The following is a 26,492-nucleotide window of genomic DNA, read 5'->3' as shown; positions in this document are numbered from 1 at the left end:
TGCTCACTTTGAACATGGGGAAACTGAGGCACGGAGCTGAAGCTGGAGATCCGTGAGGCTCCAGCAGCAACGCAGCCTCAGCAATGGGTACCCACCCCAAGCAGCCCAGACCTCTCCTGCTCCCCCTCCATCACCATCTTGACCACCCTGAGCCCCCACTGCCGCTCCCCCTCCCAAGCCCCGTTTCTGTCTCCGTGCCCTACAACCAGTGCTGCTGATCCCCCCGAGCCCCGCCACGGCTGCTGACACAGGGCGGACAATGACATTTGCTGCAGGAGCCTGACATTGAACCCAGCCAGTCAGAACGGCGGCTGCGGTGCTGGCAAGGGTAGCAGCTCCGCTCCAACACCGTCAGCGAGGGGACAGGAGAGGGGGGGGAGAGGAAAAAAAAAGCCGGAGCAGCAGCCAGACAGCTGCCTCTTCCTCCTCCTCCTTTTGTGCAGAAATGTGTTTTTGTTTGTCAGTCAAACAGATTGTTTTCTCCTTCTTTGCAGGCCAATTGTTTCTGCTCCTGCAAGATAAGGGATTGAAAAGGGCTATATTTTTATGGCACCGAATCCAGGCCCTCCGAATTGGAGGGGAGACATCAAGTGGGAGGAGATTCCTGTTCAAACCAGCGCTCCTCTCCCCCCCTTCCACTCTCCAATCCTATTTCCACCCCCATTTTCCCTTTCTCTCCTTCCTCCTCCCGCCTGGAGCTGCCTCTCAGCCCTTTGCTATTTAATCTCCGCGTCTCCGGTGGGCTTGGGAGCTTGACGCAGCTCCGTCCTCTTTGCACCATCTGCTGAAAAAAGCCCTTCTGTCCCCCAGCACCCTGCCCAGCCTTCCCTGAGAAAGGGAGAGCAGAACAGCTGAGTGTCCAGAGCAACAAAAACCAGGAGAAGGTTTCCTTATCTACATAGATTTTGCCCCAAAAGCACTTTGGAACACATCCCCAAGCCACGTCCTTAGAGCAAGTCCCCAAGCCATGGAGCTGGAGCAGGTCCCTGCTCCATCAGGCTGGAAGTGATGGTGATGCTGCATCCCAAGGCTGGACCAGTGATGGGAATGCCATCCCAAGCACAGCCCTGCTCCCATGTCTGACACTGAGGACCAGAGCACCGTTTTGCCTCATGTCCTGGTGGGGTAGAAGCCTGGGAGGGGGCAGCTCGGCTCATACCCATCTCCTAAGCCTCTCAGAGCTCAGGCTTGAGGACTGAGATCCACTCAATTAATTTTGCTTTGGCAAAAAGTCCATTTTTATTGCTATTTCATGCCTTCAGTATAGATTTTCCCTGCTCGTCTCAAAGGGATAATAAAACCCGACTCGTTCTTTTTATAAAAGTCTCGCACTCCTTCTCTCACCAGGCTCTGTGTTCCCCAGCTAGAGATGTAAATTTAAAGGGGAAATGCTGTCATTTAAAACAAAACAAAACCAAAAAAAGCAACTCAGAAAGCTGATCTTTGAGCACATTCCAGCTTTCAAAAATGAGGCCGTGCAGCCAAAGTTGAACCCGGTGTGGGTCCCATGCGATGCCGCCTCCCAGCAGCTGTACCAGGGGACCACCCCACATCAGCAGGGCTGAACTTATGGGCCTGGAGGATGTTTCCAGGTAGAGGAACCCCAGGAGAGCTGCATCCATGAGCATCCCCATAAGGTCTGCATCCATGAGCATCCCTGTGACCAGTGGTTAAGGGGAACTCTAATCGCTCTGCCCCATGCCCTGCTGCAGGGACAGGACATTGGTGAGTGGCAGCCACTGCTTGGGGACACAGTGGTACCTCCAGCTCTGGTTGGCCCCATGGAACTGCCAGCACCGTGGGGATGGCTCACACGTTTTCTCCTGCCCCATCCATGCGTCTGATGCGGTGACGTGCACTGACTTGCACGTCACATTGACTCTCATTGCCTTGGCGAATCCAAAAGCAAATCTAACCCGGAGCAAGAGGAGCCCTCCACGTGCCAACGTCTCCCCTTCTCCCCTTCCTTCTACCTCCACAGTGCCCATGGCAAGATGAAAGCTGCAGCTCACCCTGCTCCAAACAACAGGGGCACAGGGCAACCCATTCTTGGACAGGAAGGAGGGCAAAGGAGGAGAGGAAAGAAGGCAAGGAAGCTCTGGGCACAGCACATCTGGCCCTCAGCTTAGGGCAATGAAAGCAATACTGTGCTGCTTCCTCTGAGGGCACTGCACTGAGCATCCTTCCCCAAGCTGCTACCAAAAATAACTCTGCAGCCCCACGAGGGCCGTTCTGACAGCTCCCACATTGCAGAGGTGCTCAGCTGGAGTGGCCCATTCTCCTGCAAAGCCCTGGCCAGACCCGGCCCCGCGAGCTGGCAAAAACCCTGGGTGAGCTGTGACAACCTCTGCAGCTCAGGTAGAGGCGAGAGATGATGAAGACTGGCTGAAATCCCACAGCACCAGAGAGAGGAACACCCCACAGGGGCTGCTCCTGCCACCCCACGTCCCCCCTCACCTTGGCACGGAGCGAGGCCAGGAACCAGGTCAGTGGCGCTGGTTTCCAGGCAGCAAAGGTTGGGAAGAGCAGAGGATCATTTAGCAGAGCGACAGCGAAGGTTCAGAGCAGAGCCTTCAAATTACACGCTACAGAGCACTTTTCCTGCCTAAAAGGTCTCTGAAATGACGGTGGCGGCTCTGAAACGAAGCACTCTGTATGCAATCGTTCCCTGGGGCTTGCAGAGGAGACAGGGCTGCGGGAGGAGAGGTAGCTCTGCAGTGCCCAGCACCGCCGGTGTATTGAGGCACAGCCGGGTGCTTCCCTAAATCTCCCTGTTGGTTTCTACCAGCCGTGATGTTTTATTTCTTTCTTTTTCTATTTCTTTCATTTCTCACTTCCTGCCATCAACTCCACGCAGCTCCCAGCTGCTCAGCCAGGCTGTGGGTGACCCCAGCCCCGCACACAAAGCCCCTGCAGCAGGTTCCCTGTGCCAACAGAGAGCTCTGGGGAACGCCATCCTCTCCATCTCCCTTAGCTCCTTCCCATCCTTCTCCCGCTGCCTCTCAGCAGCTCCAGGTCCATTTTCATCTGGCACTGACAGATACCAGCAGACACGCTCTCAGCGTGCACCTGAGCGTGCAGCCCCTGGGCACTGCATGCAGTCAGTCTGCACCTATGCCACCCACGTCCCCTCCTGTGGGTGACAGCTCTGTGCCTGCAGGGCCACCATGGCACTGCTTGGCCACCCGGGGGGACACACACCGTGACCCCAACAAAGGCACGATGCCACGGGGCAGGAATGCTCTGCAAAGAACGCAGCAAGGAAACCATTCCCAGACCCTCCAGGAAACCATTGCCAGAGCCTCCTTGAGGCTCCGGTGATGCCCAAGCACCCTGTGAAGGTGTTGGCATCACCACTGCCTTTAATTCACACCATGTCCCAGGAGCAGCACACAGAAGAATCAGCCCCACTGCTTTGGGGAGGGCAAAAGCATCATTTTGGGGAGGTCATCAGAGGACAGCACAGCGAGGGGACCACGGGTAGGAACCTGCAGCCGTAAGAGATGCTGCAAAGCCAAACGTACTCACATCTAAGGACGGCACCATCACGCCCCGCTACAGCTGGGGGGAAAGGAAGGTGCACCCCAGCAGCTCCCTGCTCTGACGTCAGTGCAAACCTCCAACAGGTTCACGACGTCAGCCACCCCATCACAGCCGGACAGACAGCCCCCAGGATGCCAACACTGGGACAGGAGCACCCACAGCTGCACCAGGGCCACAGATGGGAGAGAACAGGGGGGAGGAGCTGACTGTTTCCAGGAGAGTAATAAGAAGGGGCACGGGGGTAATGGCAGCTGGAAATCAGCTCTGGTACAAAGGCCCAGATGGGTCATGGGGGTCCCAGCCCACGTTGCACTGGGGGGATTCAAACGTACAAAGCTGCACCCTCCTGGCCTTGGGGGGCTTCTGAGGGCAGCAAGGGGCTCTTCTGCTGGCACTGAGCTGCAGCCAAGCTCGTGCTCAGGGTGGGGGGTCCAGGGTGGGATGGACGTGGTTGTGAATAGGAGCGGAATGCAATGGGAGCACAGCCTGAATGCAGAGCAGGGGCACGGGGATGGGGATGGAAGGGGAAAGGAGAAGGAGAAGGCAAAGGGAGAGAAGGAGGAGGGAAAAGCAAAGGGAAAAGCAAAAGGAGGAGGAGGGAAGAGAATGGAAAGGGAATGGAAGGGAAATGGAAGGGAAAGGAAGCGGGAAAGGAAAGGAGGGGGGAAGGAAAAGGGAAGGGACCGGCGCTGCCCCCGCGGCTCAGGGGGAGCAGAAGATGCCGCCGCTGCCGCCAGCGCGGAGCGAACACAACGCGCGGCCGCCGCTCCCCGCCCGCTCCGTTCCGCTCCTCTCCCCGCTCCGCGCTGCGGCTCCCGGGCCCGTCCCGGTGCAGCTCCCGTAGCGCAGCGGCCTGCCCGGACACCCTCCCCCCGCCCCGGCCCCTCTATCCCCTCCCACCCGCGGTGCCGCGGCTCTTACCGGGCGGGCCGTGCCCCGCTGCGTCTCAGCGGCGGCGCTGGGCGGGGGCGGCCCCGGCGGCTCATCCCCGGGCGGCCGCTGTCCGCCGCACCGCGCCGTGCTCAGCGCCTCGGCGGTGTCAGCGGGCGGGAGCCCCGCGCGGCGCCGGGAGGGAGGGGAGGAAAGTCGGGGGCATGACCGAGCGCCGTCGGAAGTGCACGAGCGCCCGCAGCCCTGACCGGGACCGCGGCGACACCTGGCGGCGGGGAGCGCTGAGAGCCGAGGGGAGCGACGGGCGTGACGGGCACCGAGCGACGGGCCACGGGCACCGGGCATCGCAACCGGGCACCGCGGCGGCACCGCCCCGTGCCGGAGCCCGGCGGTGGTGAGCACCGGGCGTGCAGCACGCGGTGCCGGGGGTACGGCCGGGCTACGGCGGGCGCATGGGAGCGGGCGGTGGGCGATGGGGGACCCGATGCGGGTAACGGGAAGATTGACGGGGCTGTGCGCGGGGCAATGGGCACCGAGGAGAGGCCGGGGGCCGCTTTGGGAGCGGAGCTTTTGGGGGGGGGGACGCGATGGCACCGCGCCCGCTTGGCCGGCTGAGCACGCACCGGGGAGGAGCCGGGGTCAGGGAGGGGGACGAGAGCAGGAAACGTATTAAGTGAGGAAAATTGGCTGCAGGCAGCGCCGCTGCCGAGTGCTTACTTGGTATTTTCCTCTCCGTCAGGTGTCTGTTAGAAGCTCTTGCCGGTTCGCAGCTGCAGCTCGTTAACTCTTTGTGTCCCCGGGTGCTCGTGCCAAGCGGGGGGCACCCAGGACCCCTCTGTTTGCGGCCCCGTTGCTGACAGCTTTGGCCGCGGCAGCCCGCTCAGGTATTGTGATGGGCGGCTCGTGGGCTCCCTCAGCTCAGCTGCTGATTTATTATCCCCCCCCCCCCCTTTTTTTTTTCCCCCTTCGAAAAATAAAAGCCTCTCTTATTCCCGAACACGAGAGCCAGAGCGAAACTATGAGGAAGTGCCCTGTTTGCAGAACATGCTGTGAAACGCACAAAGGAAACGAAGGGAAAACAGCATTTTGCACGTTTTTCAGCCTCATTTCAGCCGGGACTTGGAAGCACAGAGGGGAAATCTTTCCCAGCAGGATGTACAGAGCGGGATGGGAGGCGGGAGGGGGCTGGGGGGGAGCATCCCTCTGGAGCGGGGCCACCTGCGTGATGGGACAGTGATATCCCCGGGGTGTGGGGTCCCTGAAGGGCTGGAGCAGCACAGGCAGGTTGGGTTGGAGGCCTTTTAACACCGACAGCATTTCTTTCAAAAAAGACTACAAAAAAAAGCTAGAAAAAGCCCTGTGGAGTGCGCCTGGTATCACAGATCCCACTGACCCCCCCAGTGTAAACGAGCTTCCCCGGGGGAGTGCGCTCCCATCCCATTGCAGCGCTCCCACGCAGCTCCCAGATCTGAGGGTGTTTTTCAGAGCCCAGGGCCGAGGGGAGGATGTGCTGCTCTCCTCCTGGCCTCGGCGCTCTGCCCTTTCTCAGGAACCGGCCAGATTGTTCCCATTAGGAGAAGCCAAAGCTCCAAGTGTTTGACCGTGGCCAGGAGAAGATTTGCTGATGGTTCTCCGGAACAATGTTGAACGAGGTGCTTGGCGTGGAGAGATCCTTTTATGGTCAAATTAAGGAGAAAAGCTTTGTGGATTTGCATCTGAAGTTGATTGATATGTGGCATTAATGCACACGCAGATCATTTTGTATCGCTGAGCCAGGAAGAATTTTTATTTGGGGTCAAAGATAAGGGCGATGTGTTGGGATGAAATACGCGAGGTTTGATCTGTGTCACGGGCAGCACATTGCTCTGTGCTGGGCAAGGTGACAGCACGCCCACATCGGGCACTGCTCTCCTTGCTTTAAGTGCTTTGGGTTCGTGCCTGATGCTGTGAGCAATCCCCTCACCATCACTTAACGCCAGGATGCAGTTCCAGCTTTCTCCTCGCATTGCTCAGCCCCTGCAGGTTGCTGAACGCAGACGGGATTTAGAGGAGTGCAGGATGGAGGCTGGGATGTGCCGGCATCTGTGCCAGACATCTGCTGCTCCCTCGGCACCGAGGATGTGGGCTGAGCGGGGTCTCGGTGGTGCTGGTTTTGTGGCTGCCAGGTTGTGGGGATGAGAAGCTGGGGGTTGATTTCCTAAATGCGTGTGAGCACACGGGGCTGCTGGTGGCTGTTGTGACTCCCAGCTGCTTTGGTGGGGGCTGGCAGCAGGAGGCGAGGCCATTCCTGCGGCCAAAGGAGTCCTAATGAGAGGGACCGGTGTGACATTCATCAAGCAGTCACCTCCTCAAACTCAGCAAAAACCCATTTGCATGCATTGAGGTGGCGAGCTGCATCCCGCTGTGCAATGCTCTGATGTCCCTTCTGAGTCGGGTCCTGTGGGTTGGGGGCATGGCCGTGACCCTCCTCCTCCTCCTCCTCCTCCTCAGCAGGCGATGGGAGGAAGAAAGGAAGGGGAAGGAGGAGGCAGCAGCACTGAGGAGCACGATACGCTGTGCTCCATCCCCGCTGCGTGGCCAAGCAGCTGCGTGCAGGGCTGCAGGGGAAGCCCGGAGGGGTGGAAGGGGACAGAGGCGTGGGGCAGGCGGAGGCCACGTTGGGTTCTGGAGGCTGAGGTGCGTTGTGGGGATGAAAGCGGCCCCGGGGCCCCTCCCAGCGCTGCGATCCGGCTGAAGGCATTGCGCTCGGAGCCTCGCCACTTCCTTCTTGCACCGAAAATGGTACAGAGATTGAAAAGAAAAAAGAAAAAGGAAAAAAAAGCAAAAGCGACAACACAAAATCCAGCCTCCCCCCCTCCCCCGTCTCCACCACCCAGCACCATCCAAGAAAGGCAAGATCTTGCCTAAGCCCGGAAGATGTCACCATAGAAACAGAAATCAGAGCCACTCCAAGGATGCTGCCGCCTGGGAAGGCGATAAAATGTTTTCTATCGATTGCTGTCGGGAAAGTCACTGCTGATAAGGCAGCCGGGGAGAAATGGAGCGGGGCCGCGGGGCCGTGGGAGCTCTCTCTCCAAACGAGCTTCCCGATGGTCCCCGAGCTCCTGCTGTGCAGCATTTGGGGCACACGGGGTTCCGGGGTGGTGAGCGGGAGGGCCGGGCAGCGTGGTGCCCCCAGCCCCATGTCCATCGCCGGGTTTGGTCCCCGGTACCCATTTGTGCAGGGGGACCCTGTGAGCATCCCCAGCATCGCCCGCACAGCACAGAGCATCCTCATGGCTGCAGAGCAGGATCGGCCCCATCGCTCTTCCCAGGGCATAGCTCAGCGCCAGGGCTGCCTTGCGTGCCCTTTGAAGAGATGGAAAATCCTATTATCTGCTCATTCTTCTCGCAGCGTGAAATCTCAGAGCATTCAGCAGCAGCTGAGTGTGGTCTGCCGCCCGCAGCCTCTACTCCCACCCACACGGGGAGGGCTCCAGGTCGTTGCAGACACATCCCCACTGCATCCCATCCCGTGGGGTCCCCCCTGCATCCCAACCCATGTGCCCCCCCTGCATCCCAATCTATGCATCCCCAAGTGTATCCTAACCCATGTGTCCCCACTGCATCCAACCTATGTGTCCCCCCATCACATCCCAACCCATTGTCCCCAGTGCATCCCAACCCATGCCAAGAGGAGGCAGTTCTCTGTTATTTGCTCCTTGCAATGGGTTCCAACAAGCCTCCAGCAGTGGGGTACAAGGGATGGGGGCTCAGGAAAGCAGAGTGAGGGCTGAGCCTCCCCTTACAGCCCTTAAGGAGCTGCGGCTGCACAAAACCTCACATCATTAGGGTCGGGAAGGTGGGAACCCATCTTCCATCCTCCAGCCCCGCGGCAGCTTTCCTGCCAGTAATTGGCAGCAATAAAAGAAGCAGTTAATCCCGGGCAGCGTGGGATGCAGGCACACGGATGTCTGCGGTAAAAGGCACCCTGGCAAGGAGGAGCTGGGGAAGAATCTGCTCCTGGGCACAATTTGCAGCCCCGGAGAGCTGGTTGGGTGCCACGGGGAGCGTTTGCTGGGGATTTGGTTAATGATGCAGGCACAGCCCTACAACTTGGCCCTTGCTCAGCCCTGGCTGGCGTGAGCTGGGGCTGTTTGGCTTGAGCTTAGCCCAGCTGCTTTCCTCTGGCTGTGGGTTTCTGCTGTGCAATAGGAACAAAGGAGCCCTTAGTGGGGGAATTTACCTCGGGGTTGTTGTTTTTTTTTTGGAGGGGGGGTAGGAAGGGTTAACACAGGTCTTGTTACCGGGTTATTTTGGGATGGTTGTGCCGAACGGTCTGCAAGAGGATTTTTGTGCACATGGGAAGATGGAGTTTAATCGATATTGACAAGAGTCGTTCACCAAAGCACGCTCTGTCACTAATGAAAGCCAGAGCTGGTGGCTCCCCAGGGAAGGACGGTGTTGGGAAATGGGGGAAGGAGCACTGGGAAAGTCAGGGCTCCCTCCCTCACACTGCTATGATGAAATCAGGCTGCGTTTGACTCTGATTGTCCTGGTCTGGAAAGTCTTTGCCTTGAAGGTGCAGGATGCCCAAGGCTGGAAATTGTGTATGTGATGCACAGACCCCAAATCTGCCTGGGAACACAGCATGTGGGGGAGAAACCCAACCTGACGGCCAGGGGCTGCTCCTGGAGCAGGGAGAGCTGAGCAGGACACGGTTGGAAGGAAGGAAGGTTTGATCCCCTGCCAAAGCCCACACCATCCGTCCAAGTTCATGCCGGCAGATAATGAGCTTTAATGAGCAGGGCCACACTAATTGGTAAGCGAGCCCAGAGCTGTCTGTGGCAGAGGTGAAGGAGGAGAAGCAGCAGCACTGGGGGAGGTGGTGGTTTGGGAGCAGAGGCTCTGCCTGCCTGCATGGGGCTGTGAGTGGGCTGAGCAAGCAGGAATCCCAAGCAGGGTTTGCAGGTGGGATCATAATCAGGGTTTGCAAGGGTCTGCCCAGCTTTGCAAGCATCACCACTGTAAGAAGGGTAGGAAAAAGCAGCATGGGAATAGTCCTGCCTGCTGCTCCTGAGGTCTTTAGTGAGCACAAAATGTGACATGAGGAGTTTTGAGGCTTTTGCATGATGAGAGGATGTCAGTTTGTGCCCACGGCCTGTGAGCTGCAGCAGGGCAGGGTTACAGACTTATGGCACTGACAAGGCAGCCCTAATCGGAGATCATTGTAAATTCTCCTCTCAAATGGAGTGGAAAAATGCTATTAAGCTAATATAGCATCATGGGGGAAGGATGGACCGCCACCACAGTCTCTGGGGAATTGCGGCCATAAGAAGGGGAAGGAGCAGGAGGTGAGGGGTGGGAGGGCAGAGCGGTGCTGGGCTGCTGCCTGCCTCAGTTTCCCCAAAGGGCTGTAGGATGGGGAGCTCTACCCCAGCAGCTGGGAGCCCCTTGGGCAAGATGCTGGCTGGAATGGGACAGGGTTCACTATTGGGTGAAGGGGACTTTCCTTATGGCTTTGTGTCTTTTAATCTTCTGCCACCAGCATGGCAATACCATTCCTAAACCTCAGCCTGCTGCTTCCTCCTGCTGACCTGCTCCATCTGCTCTCCTGGTTGCCTGCAGCTATTCTGGCTATTTGATGTGCAGTGCATCTCTCTGTAGCTACATCTCGCAGCACAGCTGGGACAGTCCCTTGTCCCCATGTCCCCACCTGCTTGAGGCACTCAGAGAACAGACAGACAATGAGTGAAGCCAATGGGGTGAGATCTGCTCTGCACCCCAAAGACTACAGCTGGAGAACTGTGAGCTTCATGACCAGCAATTAGCAGGTCTGTCATTAATTGTGACACTCAGGGCAGGCTGGGTGCTGCCTGGGGACATCCCAGCCCCCAGGTGATGCAGGTCCCCAGGCTGAAGCTCTGTGCCTGCAGCACAGGGTGCAGCAGCAGCCGTGCTCCCTTCCCAACACTAAGTGGCAGCCTCTGCCCGGCTTTGGGGCAGCCCCTGGCAGCACCCAGGGCAGAGATGCAGCGAGCTCTGGTGCTGCACCATGGCATGGGGCCTAGGAATGCAAACTGGCTGTAAGTGCATGGGTACAGAGTGCATCAGGAAGGTGTTGGATGTTATCCTCACTTGTCATGGTCACAGGTGCCAGGGTGAGCCCTGCTTGGGGTCACTTCACGTTTTGGGCTGCAATAAGCAACACACAGATCTGGCAGCTCTCATTACTGTGCTGAATTGGGGCTCACCATGCACTGGGCAGTGCCTTGGGGTCAGAGTATCCTGCTTGCAATGGGAAGATAACACTTGCTGCAGGTATTTTTATGAGCTGGTGTCCCAGTGTAGTGATTTGCAGAAGTTCAGGGGCACAGATGAGTGCTGGAAGCTGCATCCTGACCATGCTGTGTGCATGTGGAGGTGTGGTGGGCTTGTGCTGACACTTGCTGCTACATTTCAGCAGCACAGGATGGGGGAAAAACAATTCCATGTCCAACGTGAAGGCTAGATGTAAACCATCAGCTCAACAGCATGACCCAGCAGCGCCTGCTCCCTCCCAGCATCACCTCTGGTGCAACACCAAACTTTATCCTTGGGAACTGCACCATACCTGCCAGGAAAGCCATGTGCAAGGTTCACTCGGTCCATAGCACAGCACACCTCAACTCCACGGTCACCCAGAGAGGAAACATCACCTGCAGGGCTGCAGGCAGGTTTCCTCAGGCTTGGGCAAGCAGCACCCAAGGACACAGTGGTTCCCACAGTGCCAGCCTTGCTGCTGTTTTGCAGATGTGAGCATTGATATTGGATAACACACAGCCAACACTCCCCAATTCTGGAGAAACCCAGCCTCCAGCAGAGCTGGGAAGCAGTGAAGCTTTAAACCCATTCCTCCCACCAGCCCAGCCCCATTTGGCTTCATCTCCCTTATCCCCAGCCAGGGCTGTTGGGTGATGTCCACTGGCTCCAGACAAAATGTGGCCACCTGGCACTGCTCAGAGGCCAGGGATGCTGTGACACCCAGGGATGCTGTGACACATAGGGATGCTCCAACAAAGGACAAGGCATCTTATTGGTGTAACTCAGCACAGATGATTTCAGAGCAGGGCTGATTCATGCCCATGGGAAGACACTTCAAAGCACGTCCATGATTTAACCCTCCCATTAAGGGCACTGCCTCTTCTGCAGAATAGGAGCAGCAAGTCGGTTTGTCTCCTTGTGCAGAGAGAAGCGCAGTGCTGAGCAGTGACAGCCGGCTGCAGCCCCCAGCCCCACTCTGCACGGCTGTGGCAGGATCTGAGCTCTATGAGCCTGGGAATGTGAAACCTTTACTGTGCTTTACAGCAGGAGCCGAGACCATCTGCTGCCCCAGGCACCTACTGGCTTGGTTTTTTTCTTTTCAAACCATGAAAGCTGATTGCAAGAAGTGACAGAACTGCTGGAGATGTGTCTTTCATAGACACTCTTCTCGTGGAAGCAAAAGCTGCAAGGCAGAGGGAGTGGGATGTGCCTCTGTGGGAACACTCTGGAGAAGAGGAGGATCTATGCATCACCTTATAGAAGGGAGAGTGATGCAGAAAGCCAAAATGTCACCAGAGAAAGGAAAAAAAAAAACCCTCCTGTTTGTGTGTCTTCATCTTCATCTCCCTGGGTCCTTCCTCCAGCCCCATGCACTGAGGGCACACTCTGCTCTGCAGCCCATTTCCCAGCTTCACAAGCAGAGCACAGCCATGCAAACAGCACAACCCACCCCTGCACCAGGCTAACAAATGGCCAAACAACTGCACAGGCACTTTGCAGCATCATTTTTCCAACAGATTTAGCATCCGCCTGGCTTTTACAGTGCAGCTCTCCCTTCCGTTGCTTTATCCATCCTCTGTAATGCACCACCCCCTTAAGAAAAGAGGAAAGCTGTTAAAACCAGCCCATTTCAGAGAAACAGCACTTAACAGCACCCCCCAGAACAAAATGGCTCCTGGAGGGCTGCTGCAGCCCTTCATGCTCTGATTTAAAGGCCAAGCAATTAGCAGCACAAGCTGGGAATGCGCTCACAGCAGCGGTGCGCAGGTGGGAGGCTGGCTGCTATTTCAGGGCACTGTTATTTCAGGAGTGGGGCTGAGCAGTCCCAGTTCTACTCCCCAGGGTTAGGGGGGAGGTTTGTGGTGTGGATGGATGGATGGATGGATGGATGGATGGATGGATGGATGGATGGATGGATGGATGGATGGATGGATGGATGGATGGATGGATGGATGGTGCAGGTGGTGAGCGCTTGTGACAGCTCCTAGCCTGGGTGCTGTGTGGTTGAAGGAGCGCCTGTGTGCAGGCTGGCTCTGCCTGACACAGATAGTCACCAACCCAGCAAGGAGGATGGTGTTAAGCTTCCCATGGGCAATGCCTGTCTCTCATCTGGCTCAGCAGGCTTTGCTCGTCTCAGTGGTAGTCTCAACACCATGGGCTGCTCTGTGTGGTTTCTGGGGAATATTCCTGCTGCATCACCTGAGCAAAGAGCTGGGTCCCACTGGATGCAGTCTCTCCCATCACACCCCTGCAGGCCAGGGCTGAATTATTTTCCTGTGGAACCACAGGGGGCATTGCACTTTATGCCTGTTTCCTTGCTCGCTGTCTTAGGCATCATCCAGGCTTCCTGTCCTTACCCATGGGGCTGCCCCCCATCCACTACTTACCTTGCAGCTGAATGAGAGCTGTTTGGGTACAGCTGATGGGGAAGATGAGGTTTTAACCCAAGATCGACCACAGGGAAAAGGGCTTTTAAGTCTGAGTGCTAACTGAGATCAATTACAGCCATGGGGAAATGACTCGCAGACCCCCACTGCTTGTTACTCCAGGTGCATCTTGTTTGAAATCATTGCTTGAGTTGGAGATGCATGTTCAGCAGTGGGCTTTCCTGGTGCTGTACCCCAGCGTGTGCTCTCATTTCCTTTTCTGAGAACTTTCACCCATTCCCCCCATCCTAAAGACCCCACTGGGATGGAGAGGACCACAGCAAGCCTCTATGCTAACACACACGGTGGTTTGCTTCTGCCCCCTTTACCTCACAGTCTGGGGTTCCTGTTTGTCTTTGCTTTCCCATCCCTTCTGCCTGCAGGGATGGAGAAATTCATCCTACATCCAGATGTCCCCCATTCCTCATCTTACCTTTTCCTTCCCTTCCTCTTGTGGGAAATCAGGACCATTGGCAGCAGTGTGCCTGCGGAGCTGAGCTGCAGTCCATGCAGCCATGCAGGGCCACAACTTTGGTCACATCTCACGCCCCAGAGATGGAGATGCTATTGGGTATTGGGGGTGAAATGACAGCCTGCTGAGGGCTGCGGCTGCATGCTTTAGCAGAGGGCTGCAGGCACGTAATGCTGCTTCTCCCTCACCATCTCTGGGATTAGCTTAATAGCACGGGGAAATAACAGGATGAAAAATTTGCTCCCCTCCAAGCACTAAAAGCCAAGTTTCAAGGTTAATTGTCTGCCCTGTAGGAACAGCTTTAGAGCACTGTGAGGGGCTTAATTAGTGTCATTTTAGCCAAGCAGAGAGAGCACGCCCTAAACCCGTACTGCGTGCCCCTGAGCCCATTTTGCTCTCATCGTGCTGCTCGGAGAGGTGATAGATTGCAGGCTGCCCCCTGCGTTGGCACCCAGTGGGATGGATTTGGGGCTGATCAGGAAACCTCAGCCAGGCAGCTGCAGCCTCGTGCACTGCGCCCATGGGTGCTGCACCCACTGGGTCAGAGCCTGCTGTTTTCTGAGCCATTGTGCTGCAGTGTAATGGAGAGAAGGGTGAGCATCCCAGCATGATTGCATGGGGAACATCCAGTATAGGGGTGTGGGGAATGCTGGTGTGGGTTTGCAGCAGGTGTAGGTATGCAGTGGGTACATGCAGCTGCCTTGTTTCCAATCCCTGTTGCAACAACCCCACTGGAGAAAAACCCCAGTAATGGGTTATGTTGCTGCCCCCCTTGACCCTTGCTGCTTTTGTTTTTCTGCCAGTTGAGCACTGGAGCAGCTGCTTTCAGCCCAGATTTGGAAACCAAGGCAGTGCCAGCAGTAGGGCACTGTGGGATGGTCCCCAGCTGTGACCCAGGGCTTTCCCATGGCAGCACCCCTGGCAGGCGTGCAGCAGGACCGCAGTGCCCTGAGAGCAGCTTCCTGGCGCCCAGCATCATTCCTTGTCGGCTCCATCCCATAGACGTGTCCATGACCTGCTGTGCAGTCCCAGCCGGGAGGCTGCCCTGGACGCCTGCCTGTCTGTGCTGGAAGAGACCTTGGGAAAGAGCAGCACAATGTGGCTTAAAGTTATCCTTGTGTTGAGGAATTCCCTACAGCTTCTGCTAAGCCCATCCATCAGCACAGCCCCATCGTTCCATGTCACCGTGCCATGTCTGCCTGGCATGGGTTGCAGCGGGTCTGTCCCACTCTGCATGAAGGCTCCAGCTCTCCTCCTTCCCCCTCTGCCCTTTGCACTTCAATGTCTCACCCATGCCCAAGTGGAGTCCCGTGGGGGATGGCAGTTCCTCATCAGCATCAACAAACCACAGCAGCAAACGTCTGCCCTGAATGCCGCATTGCAACACCGCAGGCCCTGGGTTCGAATCCCCCCTGTGGCACAAGTGGTAGAAGTGCCGCTCTGCTACACAGAGGCTCGAATCCCGGGGGTTGGACTCGATGATCTCTAAGGTCCCTTCCAACCCACACGAGACTATGATGATAATCAGACTATGATGGCCAGGGCTGCCTCAAACCAAAATGTCTGCCCTCTTTGCAGGGATCTGCCAAAAAATAACTCCTAAATAAATGTGCAGACGTTGGGTGCTGCAGCCCTGCATCCCCCAAAGGGGACCTTGGGATTGTGGTGCTGCCCGGCAGTGTCTGGTTCTCTGGGTGCAGAAAGGAGGGATGTGCAGTGCAACACAGGGAATGGGGACAGCCTGAGCTGCCTCTTGGCTTTAGCAACAAGGGGATTAAACACCTTAAACCTCAAACAAGGTTTTGTTTCAGGCCCAGTTTTCTACAAAACAGATCACTTTGTGCTCGGTTATCCTTCACCTTGCCAAAAGGGTCGTGGAGGAGAATCACAATGTTGGCTCCCATGGCTTCTTTGTGCTGGAACCACCTGAGCTGGCGCCTCACAGCATCCCCCCCCCGGGATGCACACATGGGGTGGTGGCAGGGGGGGATCCTGGAGCAGGATTTGGGCAGGGGGGAGCATGGTGGTGGTGTTCCCTGTGCTCTCCCTGTGCCCCTGCTGCTGGCACTCTGGGCTTTGGGCTTGTGTATTTTTAATTCATTTAAGGGAATTAAGCTCGTCTGTGTCTGTCTGCTGACAGTTTTTCCACTTTCATTAATTTCTGAACTGCTTGCCTGGTTTTCCAGGGACCTGGCAGGGCCTTGGCCTTGCAGGGATCCCCATTGCCTGCAGACTGAACAATGCAGGTAGCTGGGGAGCAGCAGGAAATCCCTGTAGCCGTGTCCCTATGAGCAGGGACAGTCCTAGTCACTGCCACGTTGTCTGGCAGGGATCAGCTAATTTGGGGATGTCAAGCAGTGCTCTGTACCAATCTGTGACCACAGCGGGGTTGATGTGCTCCAGCCAAGCAAAGCTTCTGGCCAAAGGTTGGACGGAAATGGAGTAAAAAGCCTCTGGATGCACCAGGGAAAAGGGAGGAATGCTTTGCTGGTCTCCTGCCCCTGGGGCAGCACAAGGCAGAAGCAGGCAGCAATGCTGCAGAGATACCTACCTCAGCAAGCTGAAATCCTTTTCCAAGTGTGCCCTTGTTCTTAATGGCCCCTGCAGCCCCTCTGCAATTCGTGTTGTGTAATTGCTGCTAACCACTCTGTCCAGAGGGCTGCTCACTCCTAATTGCATTTCCTGCATCTGGCCACCACAAATCCTGCCAGCATTTCCTGAACGTGTTTGGATCAGGGATGTGAGTGAGTGCTGCAGCAGGACCAGGGATGGCATAAACCAGGGATGGCGTGCAAAAGTGGGGTGAGATTGCTGGGATGTGAGACCACACCAATCCCTGCAGGCTGAGCCCAGCCAGCTGTGGGTGCAGGGTTTCAGCTCTGACCTTCTCAGCTCAGACCCAGAGGGATGCTGCACAGAGCACAGAGCTCTCATCCTTGGCTTGGGTGGTGGCAAGGACCTGGCTGGGGTCTGGCCGTGCCCCCAAGCTTTTTCCTGCTTCCCTTCTGAGTTGTTTCTGCAGTGTGGCCTGTAAACGACTGTGAAACGGAGGGGAAAGAAGAGAAGATAAAAATAACAGCAGCAGTAGTGGGATTGAAGTAAATAACAGCACCACATCAAAGAGGAGGGGGAGCAATGCTCCAAGGAGGTATTTATAGGCAGCTTTGTAGTTCCTGGGGTTAAACCTTCATGCTCCTGTGGAAGCCTCAGCCCTTGTTCTTTGTGTCCCAGAACTGCACATTGCCCTTCCCTTGGGGCCTGGGGTGTTCTGAGCCCCGCCACATGGCTTTGAGAGATCATTTGGGGGATGTGCTGTCCCCATCAGGCTCTATGGCATGGAGTGGTGCTGGATGCTGCCATGGGGCTGTCACGCATGGCACAAAGCCCCACCGCTGATGTTGTCCTCCTGCTGAGCCCTGGAGGAATTTTTCCTCTCTGCAGCCCCTCTATACATCACATGTAAGAGCAGGGCTGAATGCCCAGGATGAGGAACAGGAGGTGATGCAGGATGTGGTGACTCAGCCCCTCCTGCTGTGGTGAGCATTAGGTGGCTGCTCTGCTAATGGAGACACCCTAATAATGTGCCATGTGGGTCTGGAGCAACGCAATGCACTTTCAAGATAGTGATGCACAGCAAAAAGGTGCTGGAGTGCATGGAATAGCTTCATAGTCACAGGGAAAGCTGCCTACGTGGGGATGGACCTATAGGGCAGTGGGGCACCTGTGGTGTGGGGTGGGATTGTGGCAGGGTGAGAGGTAGCAGAGACCTTTGCAGCTGCCTCCTGTTTTGAGAAGCCAACTTCTCTACAAGCGTTTGTTCCCACAGAGAGGACTTCTGGAGGGATTCAAATGGTTTGGGGGATTTAGGGATTTAGGGCTTTAGGGGAGAGTGGAGCAGCAATAAACCCTGTAGCCAGCTCTGTAGGATCAGTGCACTGAGAACAAGAGAGAGCTCAGGGGACTTCCACCCTCCTGGAGCCCTGAAATATCCTCCTCGCTCCTGCTGCTGCTCCCTGGGCTGTGGCAGCACAGGCTCTGCATGCTGGTGCTGCTGCTCTCTAATCAGACACGGGATTTGCAATTAAGCGACATGGAGTGCCTTGGGGACACAGCCTGCTGTTTGAGCCGAGCTCAGACGAGTTCGGGGAGGGAGAGACCTGATTTCCCACTTAGCAGACAGGTCACGATCAGTGGATTCATTGATCCCAGAAAGCAAAGCCTCCGCTTCATTAGAGACGTGCTGGTGATGAACGCAGCCTCAGGGAGCGGGGGAAGCTGTTGTGAATCGTGGCTCTGACCGCCATGCAGAGGGAGCTGCTCCATCCTGCTTCACACATCACGCACTTGGTTCTAAGGGCACAGAAATACTCTGAGCCCGGGGGGATGCTATTCCCCTTTGCCCGCAGGAAGGACAGATCCTGCTCTGCCCTCTGCTGCCTTTCCAATTTGCTCATCCCGGCTCAGCTATCCCTGCAGGGAGGTCTCCTCGCTGGCTCCTGCCAAAAGTTTCTGGCAATAACTTCTCAGTGCCCTTCAGTGCAGCTGCTCAAGACAGCAGATGGGGCCGTGGGTTGTAGCTGTGCCAGACCGGTTGCTCTGCAAACCTGGTTTGTGATAAGCTGTGCTTATGCAAGCAGCTCTATCTACACCCGATGTTCCCAGTTCCTCGTGTAAAGACCTACTGAGATGCTGGGAGCACAGCGGGAACCAGCTCCAAAGGTGAGCACTGCCCAGGAGCTGGACCAGGGCCCGTGCTGTCCCCTCCCTGCATCACGACATGCGCCCACTGGGCACAGCACACGAGCCAGCATGAGATAAACACCCACGGGTGAAAACGCAAGACAGTAACTGGGAGAGGACTGTGAGGTTTTCCTCCATTCTCTGTGTGAGGACAGTCACACAGGGGATGCTGTTTTGAAGATTTCTGCTCCAGAGAATCGTGTTATGCTGTTGGCTCGGGGCAGAGATGTGTCATCCTGCTCCTAGAGGCTTTGGGACTTCTTGCTGCTAATTCCTTCTTTCAAGAAAGCATCTCCCGTGGGCAATCATCGCTCCATGGCATCGCTGTGCTCCCTCCCAGCACGATTGCCCAGCGGTGACTGTGCTGGCTCCTGCCAGGGAGAAGATGCCTGGCAGGAAGCCCTGATGCCTGCATGAGCATCTTCAGCTTTCAGCATCAACAAGCCCCCATACTGCGACACATCCCCTTCACAGGAGCTCTCCTCCTGGGGCCATTGTTCAACAACTGCTCTAGGGGCAGATCTCGAGCTCCCAAGCACTCGGCTCTGGTTTCTGGCTCAGAAGAGCAGGAAGCACAGCACGCTCAGCCCAGCTCGACTTTCAGCCTGAGAGCATCTCAGGCTTTTGGAGGATTCAGGTACGTGTAGCTGAGCTGGGTCTCTCTTTGCATCCCTGACAATCACATGAAAGCATGAAAGGAGGCAAAGGTGCAGCTACCTCTGTGAATATATGGGGATCAGGATCCACACGAGTCCCCAGCACTAACTGGGGTGTAAGCGGGAGCAGAGTGTGATTCACATACCGTATGTTCCCAATCCACCACGTTCAATCAAGCCTAATAAAATTAATAGGGGAGCATTGAAAATCTCGTGATTAATTCTTTATGATCTGTAATAGGGGAGCTGTGTGCCAATTACTCGAGTAAATCATTCATCAGAATATAAATAGAGCTAACCTCCAGCACAAACACTAGAGGATTTCCACTAGGATTGCAGGTCTGGATTGCAGCATTGCACGGCTGGTGACAACACGTTATCAGATGGAGAACAGAAGAGTATCTGCAATTTCGGTGCTGTCTGAACAGCCCAAGGTTTCAGCTTTGTGTTCCAGTGTCATTTGCTTCTGTTTGCAGTGTGCTCCTGTTTGTTTATGGTGTTTTGATGCTGCCTTTGATCTGCGTAGCTCGTCAGTCCAAACTGCTGCAGGTTGGCAAGGGGGGGTCAGCTTTATTTCCTGAGAGGTTTCAAACTCTGAGCTGTGACACTGCCCTTGGGGAAGAGACATTGGTGAAACAGACCCCAGCCCCATGTGCTGAAGTTAAGCTGTGCTTCTGACTGGAGCTTCCCAGCCACATTTGCAGTGCCTCATTTCCAAGGGAGCTCCCCCTCCCCCCGGCAACACTCCCTGCCCTGCATTGCTGGGAGTCCCTCGGGTCTCCTTGCATTCAGGGACATAGAAATGTTTCTGAGCAAGCTGCAGCTTGCTGAGCCACGACATCCTGCTACATCTGGCAGCCAGCATCCTCTATTGGGCTGCTGCATGTTTGCATGGCTGACCCATATGCCATGAGCGTGCAATGCTCAGAAACCCCCTGCAGCAGATGCACCACTGGTCCTCCCTCTGTCAGGACACCTCCTTGTCCCTTGTACCAGTAATGACTTTGTTTAAGTGCTTTCTGCCCACGCAGGCATTTTGCAATTGCATATTCATCGGTGACCCCTCAGGATCATGATGGTATTTAAAAGGCTGTTGGGAGGCTTCAAGCTGAGAAGGGACTTGGGAACACCGAGGGAAATGCTCTCTTCCTTAGCTCAGTGCTTGGAAATAGAGAGCTGAATAAAAGGCATGCCAAGGGGAGAAGGAAAGGGATGGGAACACAAAGAGAGACCCAGACCTGTAGAAAACCCTCTTTGTCTCCTTCCCAGCTGCCGGGATGTTTCCCAGAGGCAGAATACAAGGTGTATTGAGGGACTCCACCATTGTAAATCTCCCCAACCCAATGTCCCCTCAACAGGGGAATTGGCAGTGGGAGTGACATGGGAGCTCTGGGAATGTTTCCCATGCAGCCCAGCTCGTGACAGCCCTCCTGCCCTGAAATCCGTGTCCTTGTGGGGGTGACAGGATGGATGTGTCTGTGACATCCCAGCCCTGCTGGCCTTTGTTCTCTCAGCCCACCATGACATCCTTGTGGAACACCCTCCCCTTGCAGCACAGAGGCTGGTTTGGAGACAAATTCTCCCTAATTCCCTCCCCTGGGGGACATTTCCTCCTCTCTGAACATTGCCACCATTGCTTTTCCCATTGCATCCCCTTTGCCCTTCCCTCTGCCCCAAGGACCCAGCTGGTGGGACTTGCAAAACAAACATCCTCCCATCTGCTCCTGCGCTCCAGCCTGGGAGATGGCAGAGGCGATAATTACACACTCGGCACAGCAAAATTATCCAGCACAAGGGAGAAGAGGCCGGAAGCAGCTGGAGATAATCCGTTTGGGGAACGCTGTTCCCACCCACAGTTCTTTCATCTCACCCCAAACCAGCCAGCTTTGCAAATTCAACTATGAATGTGTGCAGAGAACCCAGGCAGGATGGGGTCCAGCCTTGTGCAAGCACCCGTAGTGCAGAGCTGGTCCTGCACGTGGGGAGATGAGGATGCATGGGTGCAGCGGAGCAGCAGACCCAATGAAACCTGGATTTCCACTGAGCCAAGAGCACTTGCTGGGTTTCAAAACACCTTTCAAGTGCAACCATAAAGGATGCTGTTTTGCTGGTGACGTATGCGTGTGAGCTGTCACTCCTGCACCTTTTCACTGCCTGTTAGGGCATGCGTGTACAGACGTACCCTCATCCCTTTCCTCACGACTGCTTCTGAGACATCTCAGGAAGGGATGCCTGCAGCTCACTCGTGACACTTCCTCCCTATCAAACTCCCTTTTGGAAAAAAAAAAATAGATATTTCCCTTCAAACGAAGGCTTTTAAAATTGAATGGTCCATGTAAAGGCCCTGTGGTGGCATGGAAGATATTACCAGATTGCCCACACAGAGTTTTTAAGCTCCCTTTAGGTAGTGGAAGGCCGCAGTGAGGTGTCCCTAGTACCTTCTCTTCCCCAGGCTGTGCTCCCCCAGCTCTCAGCCCGTCCCTGCTGCAGATGTGCTCCGCTCTGACATTTCCATGCTGTCTGCAGGCCCTCATGCTCCAGCAGCTCCATGTCCTTGTGTTGGGGACTGCTGGCTGCAGTGCTCTGAGTGGGGCCTCATGAGGGCAGAGCAGAGGGGGACAATCCCTCCTGCCCTTTGCAACCCCTCGGTTGATGCAGCCCAGGATGCTGTTGGCTTTCAGGGCTGCATGCACACAGTGTTGACTCATGTCCCATTTCTCATCCCCCAGGACCCCCAATTCCTTCCCTATAGAAAAAGAGATCACAGGGACCTCTTGTCCACCCATTCCTGCTCTGCAGTGTCACTGACACCCTATTTGGGTTCATCTCTGCCCAAATAGGTGCAAACCCACACTATGCAGAACCCCATACCTGCCCCCCAAGCCCTGGGGGCTGCAGGCGGCCCCATTTTCCCCCACCACCTCGGTTGCTTCACCGGTCAGGGGGGCAAAGTCCAACCTCCGTCAGCACAGGCCACCCTGCCCCGTGCTGCGGCCGGACACACACTCAGAGCCTTCAGTGGAGGCGGTGGGGCCCGCAGCGAGGTCAGCGTTTGCCCGCAGGGATCCAGGTGGGACAAGGCCCCGCTCACAGGCCGCGCTCAGCCCCGGCCTCTCGTAGCACAGGCCGCAGCGTCCTCTGGGCCATGTAGTCCCCGCAGCGAACGGCGGACTACACTTCCCGTCACCGCCGCCGCTCTCGCTGGCAGCCGGCCGGGGGAAGGCCGCGGGGTGCCCCAGCCCCGGCCCCGTGCCATGGCGGGGAGGCCCAGGCCGGGAGGAGAGCGGGGGCAGGCAGGAGGCCGGCGGGGAGCGGGGCCGCGGTGGTGGCTGCGGGATTGCTGCAGCGGGTTGGGCGGCCTGGATTACAGCGAGGTACCGGGAGCGGGGCGGGGCGGGTGAGGCGGGGGGTGCCGCGGGGTCTGCTGCTGCCTCTGCCCGTCCCACGCTGCTGCCCTGCTCCGTGTGGCTCTGGGGGGGTTTCACCCAATGTAGGGGGGCTTGGTCTCCGTGCTGTCTCCAGATGATGGTGCTGTGAATGGAGTTTTGCTGCGCTCTGGCAGCAGCGAGATGTTGGCTCCTGTTGTTCTCGGCAGGGCTGGGAATGCAGCAGGTGGCAGTGAGGTCACCATGGCCAGGTGCTCCGTGTCCTCCCCATCGCGCTCCCATCGCACCACCCTGGTTTGTGCAGTGCTCGGTGTGCTATGAATGCGAGGCGGAGGGTTGCAGGGCTGCCAAGCCACCTGGGGAGCAAATCACAGCCCTGTGCAACCTCTGAACAGGGCTTGTTTGTATGGGAGACAGCAGTGAACCCCTGGGCTGTGTCTGCAGTTGGAGCAGATGCACAGGGATGCTCAGCATCAGTGCACACAGTGCTTGAGATGCTTCCCATAGCCCTTCCTGGCACTAATTTCTGCTCAGTCCGTGATTGCATGCTCCAACTACGTGGCAGCAGCTGTGTTAGCCCAGGACCCAGCACAACAGGGTGCCTTAGTCAGACCTGGGTGCCCATGCAGCTCTTATCCCCCCTGATTTTAGGGTTATGCACCATCCAGGCAAGCAGGATTTGCCACCAGGAGACTCTCCAAGTTTGCAGATGCGGTTATTTATCACCTGTCAGTGAGGAAAGAGGAAAGTTGAATGTTCTGTGCTCATTATGTTGTCGTCTCAGTAACTTGCAGAGACAGCTCATCCTAATGGGTTTGCTCCCCTTTTATCCCTATGAGCACACGCTAGGCACAGACCAATCTGCTTCCTGCTAGCAGCAGCAAATTTGGTTGTTGAGGAGGGGAAAAAAGGGTGAGTGCAATGTTAATGATGTTGCCAGACAGGAGTTAGTAGGTCAAGAAGCTTTTGTTCAGCCTGTGCTGGCAGTGTGCACAGCACCGTATGAAAAAAGAGGAAAGAAGCTGTCCTGGTCCTGTGGGTTTGCAATTGAAGTGGGACTGGACAGTTTGGTCCTGGCACCAGTGGTGTGCAGGTTATGTCTTGGCAGAACTCATTCTGAAGGGATGAAGTCTGGAGGGACTGGAGAAGGTAGGAATGAGTGCAGAGGATCAGGACCAGGCCCTGGGCGCTCTCCCCTTTCTTCCTCAATGGGATGGAGGTGCCCCACAGAGCTAAGGGTAGTCAGTGGTGGCCCATGGGCAGCAAGCAAACCTCTGTGGGGACTCCCATCTGCCCATACTCAAGCAATTTTTTCTCTCTCTTCATACTGTGGGTGGTCTTCTTGCTGTGAGGGGACACCAGGTTAAGCAGCCCCTCTCCACAAATCCCACCACAGCTCCAGACCCTTTGAAGAGCTCAGAAGGAGCCAGCAGGAGTTTCTCTCTTGCACAGGCAAAGCAAAGGCAATGCCTTTTCCAGCCCTTCCTGTCCTTTGGCATTGAAGGACTTGCAAACACAGCTGTGTTTGGGAAGCAAAAATCTTCCACGTCTCAGTGTTGTCTTGATTTTGATTCAAGTGAGGGAAGGGCTTGGGCCGGGCTAGTTTGTCATTTGTTTTCACAGTTTTGGGGGAAAAAAAAGGAAGAAAAGAACAGTTGCTGGCTGTTTTTCATTGAAATACCACTGCAGGGAGAGGGGACAGGGATGGAGAAGCAGCATGACTTACTCCACATAAAAACATTGACAGTGTCAAGGAGCTGTCCTGGGAAAAAATATTAATTTCTTAAAACAAAAAAGAGAGGAAAAAAAAGCAAGTTTTAAGGTTTCCTTTTGTTGTTGTTAAGTAAGATAGGAAAGTCTTTTGCAACTGCTAACAGTGCCGGAGCATCCCTGCGCAATATCGTGGGCTTGCATCAGCCTTTGCTTTATGGAAGGCAAGTTGGAAGCTGGTGCTGTTCTGTGCTCAGAGTTTCCATGCAGAGCAGCACTCCAGGGACAGTCCGCAGTCCCCAGGGTCACTGGGGTGCTGTGAAATGGTGCTCCCTTTCCTGCAGCTCAGGAGCATTCTTGGCTTTCCTGGCTGACCTGGAGTGCTGATGCACATCCTCACTGCCGCGGGGTCTTTGCAGTGCCCATGTCCTTCACCAAGATCCATGAGAGCCCAGTGTCCTCAGAGCATGGGAGGAATTGATCTGAAGGTTCATCAGCTCTTATAGAACATTTGGTTCTATACCCCATCTTTGGGTACAACACTCAGTGCCTCTGCAGGAACTCTCACCCCCAGTAACTGCCTCTTTTCCCCCAGGTGGATGTGACAGCCATGGCACGGGTCTTCAGCTATGTGGATGTGACTGATTCTGGCTTCATTGCAGCTGTCCTTGCTATCGCCTTCAACCCATTCTTCTGGAATGTGGTAAGAGCTGCCTGCATGCTTTCTTTTGTCAGCTGATGTAGGAATACCCTTTGGACTGTGCTGAATAACTCCTCACCCATACCAGACACCCCAAGAGCATCTCTCCTGCAAGAGCTCTGTAGTTCTCCCCCTGGTGTAGGTGCTTATTGTTCTGGGAATGGCTCTAGGAGAGGAACTGCTGCTGAGAAGTCTGGTGGTAAGAGCTGTGCTCGGTTCATAGGCACTAGAAAAGACTGAGCAGGGAGTTTCACTGCTGAGAGATCCATGGCACTGTGGCTCCTGGGGATTGCAATGGCCGTGACATATGCTGCAGAGGTCAGGAAAAAGGGATCCAAAGCAGGATGCAGAAGGATTTAGGAACTAAGCTCAGATGAGGGAGCAGAGTAATCAAACCCATCCTTCAGTCATCTGCTGCACTTCCCACCCTGGCAGCCAGGCACTGCTTGCTGTACATGGTGAGACATCAATGGCACGGGTGCCACTCATGCCAAGGCATCAATGGCATTAGCTCCTGCAGGGGGGTGCACCAGGCGAGTTGTCCACTGCTTCCCATCCAAGTATGTTTACAGGAGGCTGTATGAATGTAAGATAAAAACAATCAGCCAAAAGTTAACCTGAAGAAATTTGCCCTCCATCCTTCTGCAAAGTCTGGCAAAGAGCTGCAGAGGTGACAGTGAGCCAACCCCAATCATGGGCAAGAGTATCTGTGCACGGTGATGCTTACTATCTCTGCAAGCACTGTATTGCCACTGGGTATGGTAGTGCTTTGAGAATGGAGAATGGAAGAGGTTTTGCTGCCCTTTATTGCTGTGCTTTGCAACCTCCCTGTGAGAGCAACAGGATTCATCTCTGGCCCTGTTGGGTGAGCGTTGCAGAGCCAGCACTCCAGGCAAGGAGCCCAGGCCGATGAAAGCACAAGTTCCTGCAGCGTCCTCAGCAGCACAGCTGAGGTTTGAGGATGAAACCTTCTCCCTGCAAGCACTCATGGAAACGGGATGTCATCGCAGCCAACATTCCTGAAGTCGCTGCCAAACTTCCCCGCAGCGATTCTCGCCCTGGGGAAGTCTCCTTATAAAGGCCTTGTTTTTCCAGAGGGGGCGGACTCGGCTCTCTCTAAGCATGGGGGCTCTTGAGATTGTCTCACGCTGGGCTTTGGAAAAGCAAGGCTCTCCTAGCTGTGATTCACTGTGGAAACCTCCGTCGGAGTTCTTTGTTACAGCCTCCCTAATTTTTCATGCAATTCGTTATTAAAAAGACTCGCAGTGTCTGAAATGCAAACTAGAATAAGCCACATTATTTTGACTGTGGAGTCATCGTTTAGCATAAAGAATCAATGAACAAGATTCAGAATGTGGTCTCTGGGGGAAGAGATCAGCTCCAGCAAGAAATTGCATAAAAGGGAAGGGAAAAAAAAAGTACTTTATTGGTGTCTGCTGCTATGCCTGTGACTCGCTGGTTGCCTGCAGCTTGGGAAATAGCGTTGCTTTTTGGATCAAGACTTCAACTGCTCTTAAAGTACAGGGAAAGCTGATGTAACAGCAGGAAGTTCATTGCTCTGGGTTGTTGCTGTCCCCTTGCAGCATCTGAAGAGCATTGCCGCTGGCGGCAGGTGGCACTGCAAGCAAGTCATGCAGAGCTCCACCTGGGAGCAGAAGGCATCTGTGTGAGTTTGCAGTGAGCAGC

At 55.6% G+C, this 26,492-nt stretch overlaps 3 protein-coding genes across 19 annotated transcripts in view; 2 read left to right on the top strand and 1 right to left on the bottom strand.

The window, feature by feature from the left end:
* Window positions 1–5,288, bottom strand: part of RAI1 (retinoic acid induced 1) — a 58,726-nt gene extending 53,438 nt beyond the window's left edge. For 2 of the 3 annotated variants that reach the window (XM_015876640.3, XM_085514681.1), the window contains exon 1: window positions 4,465–4,603. The gene's annotated coding sequence lies outside the window, so the exon portion shown is untranslated. Of the gene's footprint in view, window positions 1–4,464; window positions 4,604–5,151 lie in introns of those variants that run through there. The other variant, XM_015876641.3, reaches the window with a different exon arrangement.
* LOC116654088 (uncharacterized) lies at window positions 3,011–14,977 on the top strand. Of its 7 annotated transcripts, none has more exons than XM_085514687.1 (3): window positions 3,011–4,825; window positions 5,174–5,318; window positions 14,418–14,977. In XM_085514687.1, exons 1-2 carry the CDS (start codon window positions 4,017–4,019, stop codon window positions 5,289–5,291), a joined length of 927 nt encoding a protein of 308 aa, XP_085370813.1. In that variant the 5' UTR covers window positions 3,011–4,016; the 3' UTR covers window positions 5,292–5,318; window positions 14,418–14,977. The 7 variants fall into 7 exon arrangements, with proteins under 7 accessions (XP_085370813.1, XP_085370810.1, XP_085370811.1 ...); XM_085514684.1 differs by having other exon boundaries at window positions 3,011–4,828; XM_085514685.1 differs by lacking the exon at window positions 14,418–14,977 and adding an exon at window positions 5,415–5,515 and having other exon boundaries at window positions 3,011–4,828.
* A 6,677-nt stretch (window positions 14,978–21,654) lies between these two features.
* Window positions 21,655–26,492, top strand: part of PEMT (phosphatidylethanolamine N-methyltransferase) — a 37,729-nt gene continuing 32,891 nt past the window's right edge. For 3 of the 9 annotated variants that reach the window (XR_014934073.1, XM_015876648.3, XM_085514692.1), the window contains exons 1-2: window positions 21,655–22,054; window positions 24,702–24,809. Coding sequence is in view for 7 of the 9 variants with exons in the window: in XM_015876648.3 (XP_015732134.2) it covers window positions 21,866–22,054; window positions 24,702–24,809 (297 nt within the window). In the remaining 2 variants the exon portion in view is untranslated. Of the gene's footprint in view, window positions 22,385–24,113; window positions 24,595–24,701; window positions 24,810–25,029; window positions 25,249–25,684; window positions 26,088–26,492 lie in introns of those variants that run through there. The other 6 variants (XR_014934074.1, XM_015876649.3, XM_085514693.1 and 3 more) reach the window with 4 other exon arrangements.

This window comes from Coturnix japonica, chromosome 13 (genome assembly GCF_054131305.1).
Source record: "Coturnix japonica strain WE chromosome 13, WE-NBRP24, whole genome shotgun sequence".
NCBI lineage: Eukaryota > Metazoa > Chordata > Aves > Galliformes > Phasianidae > Coturnix > Coturnix japonica.
The sequence above is the reverse complement of the archived record's forward strand: the minus strand, read 5'-3'. Positions and strand labels throughout refer to the sequence as shown.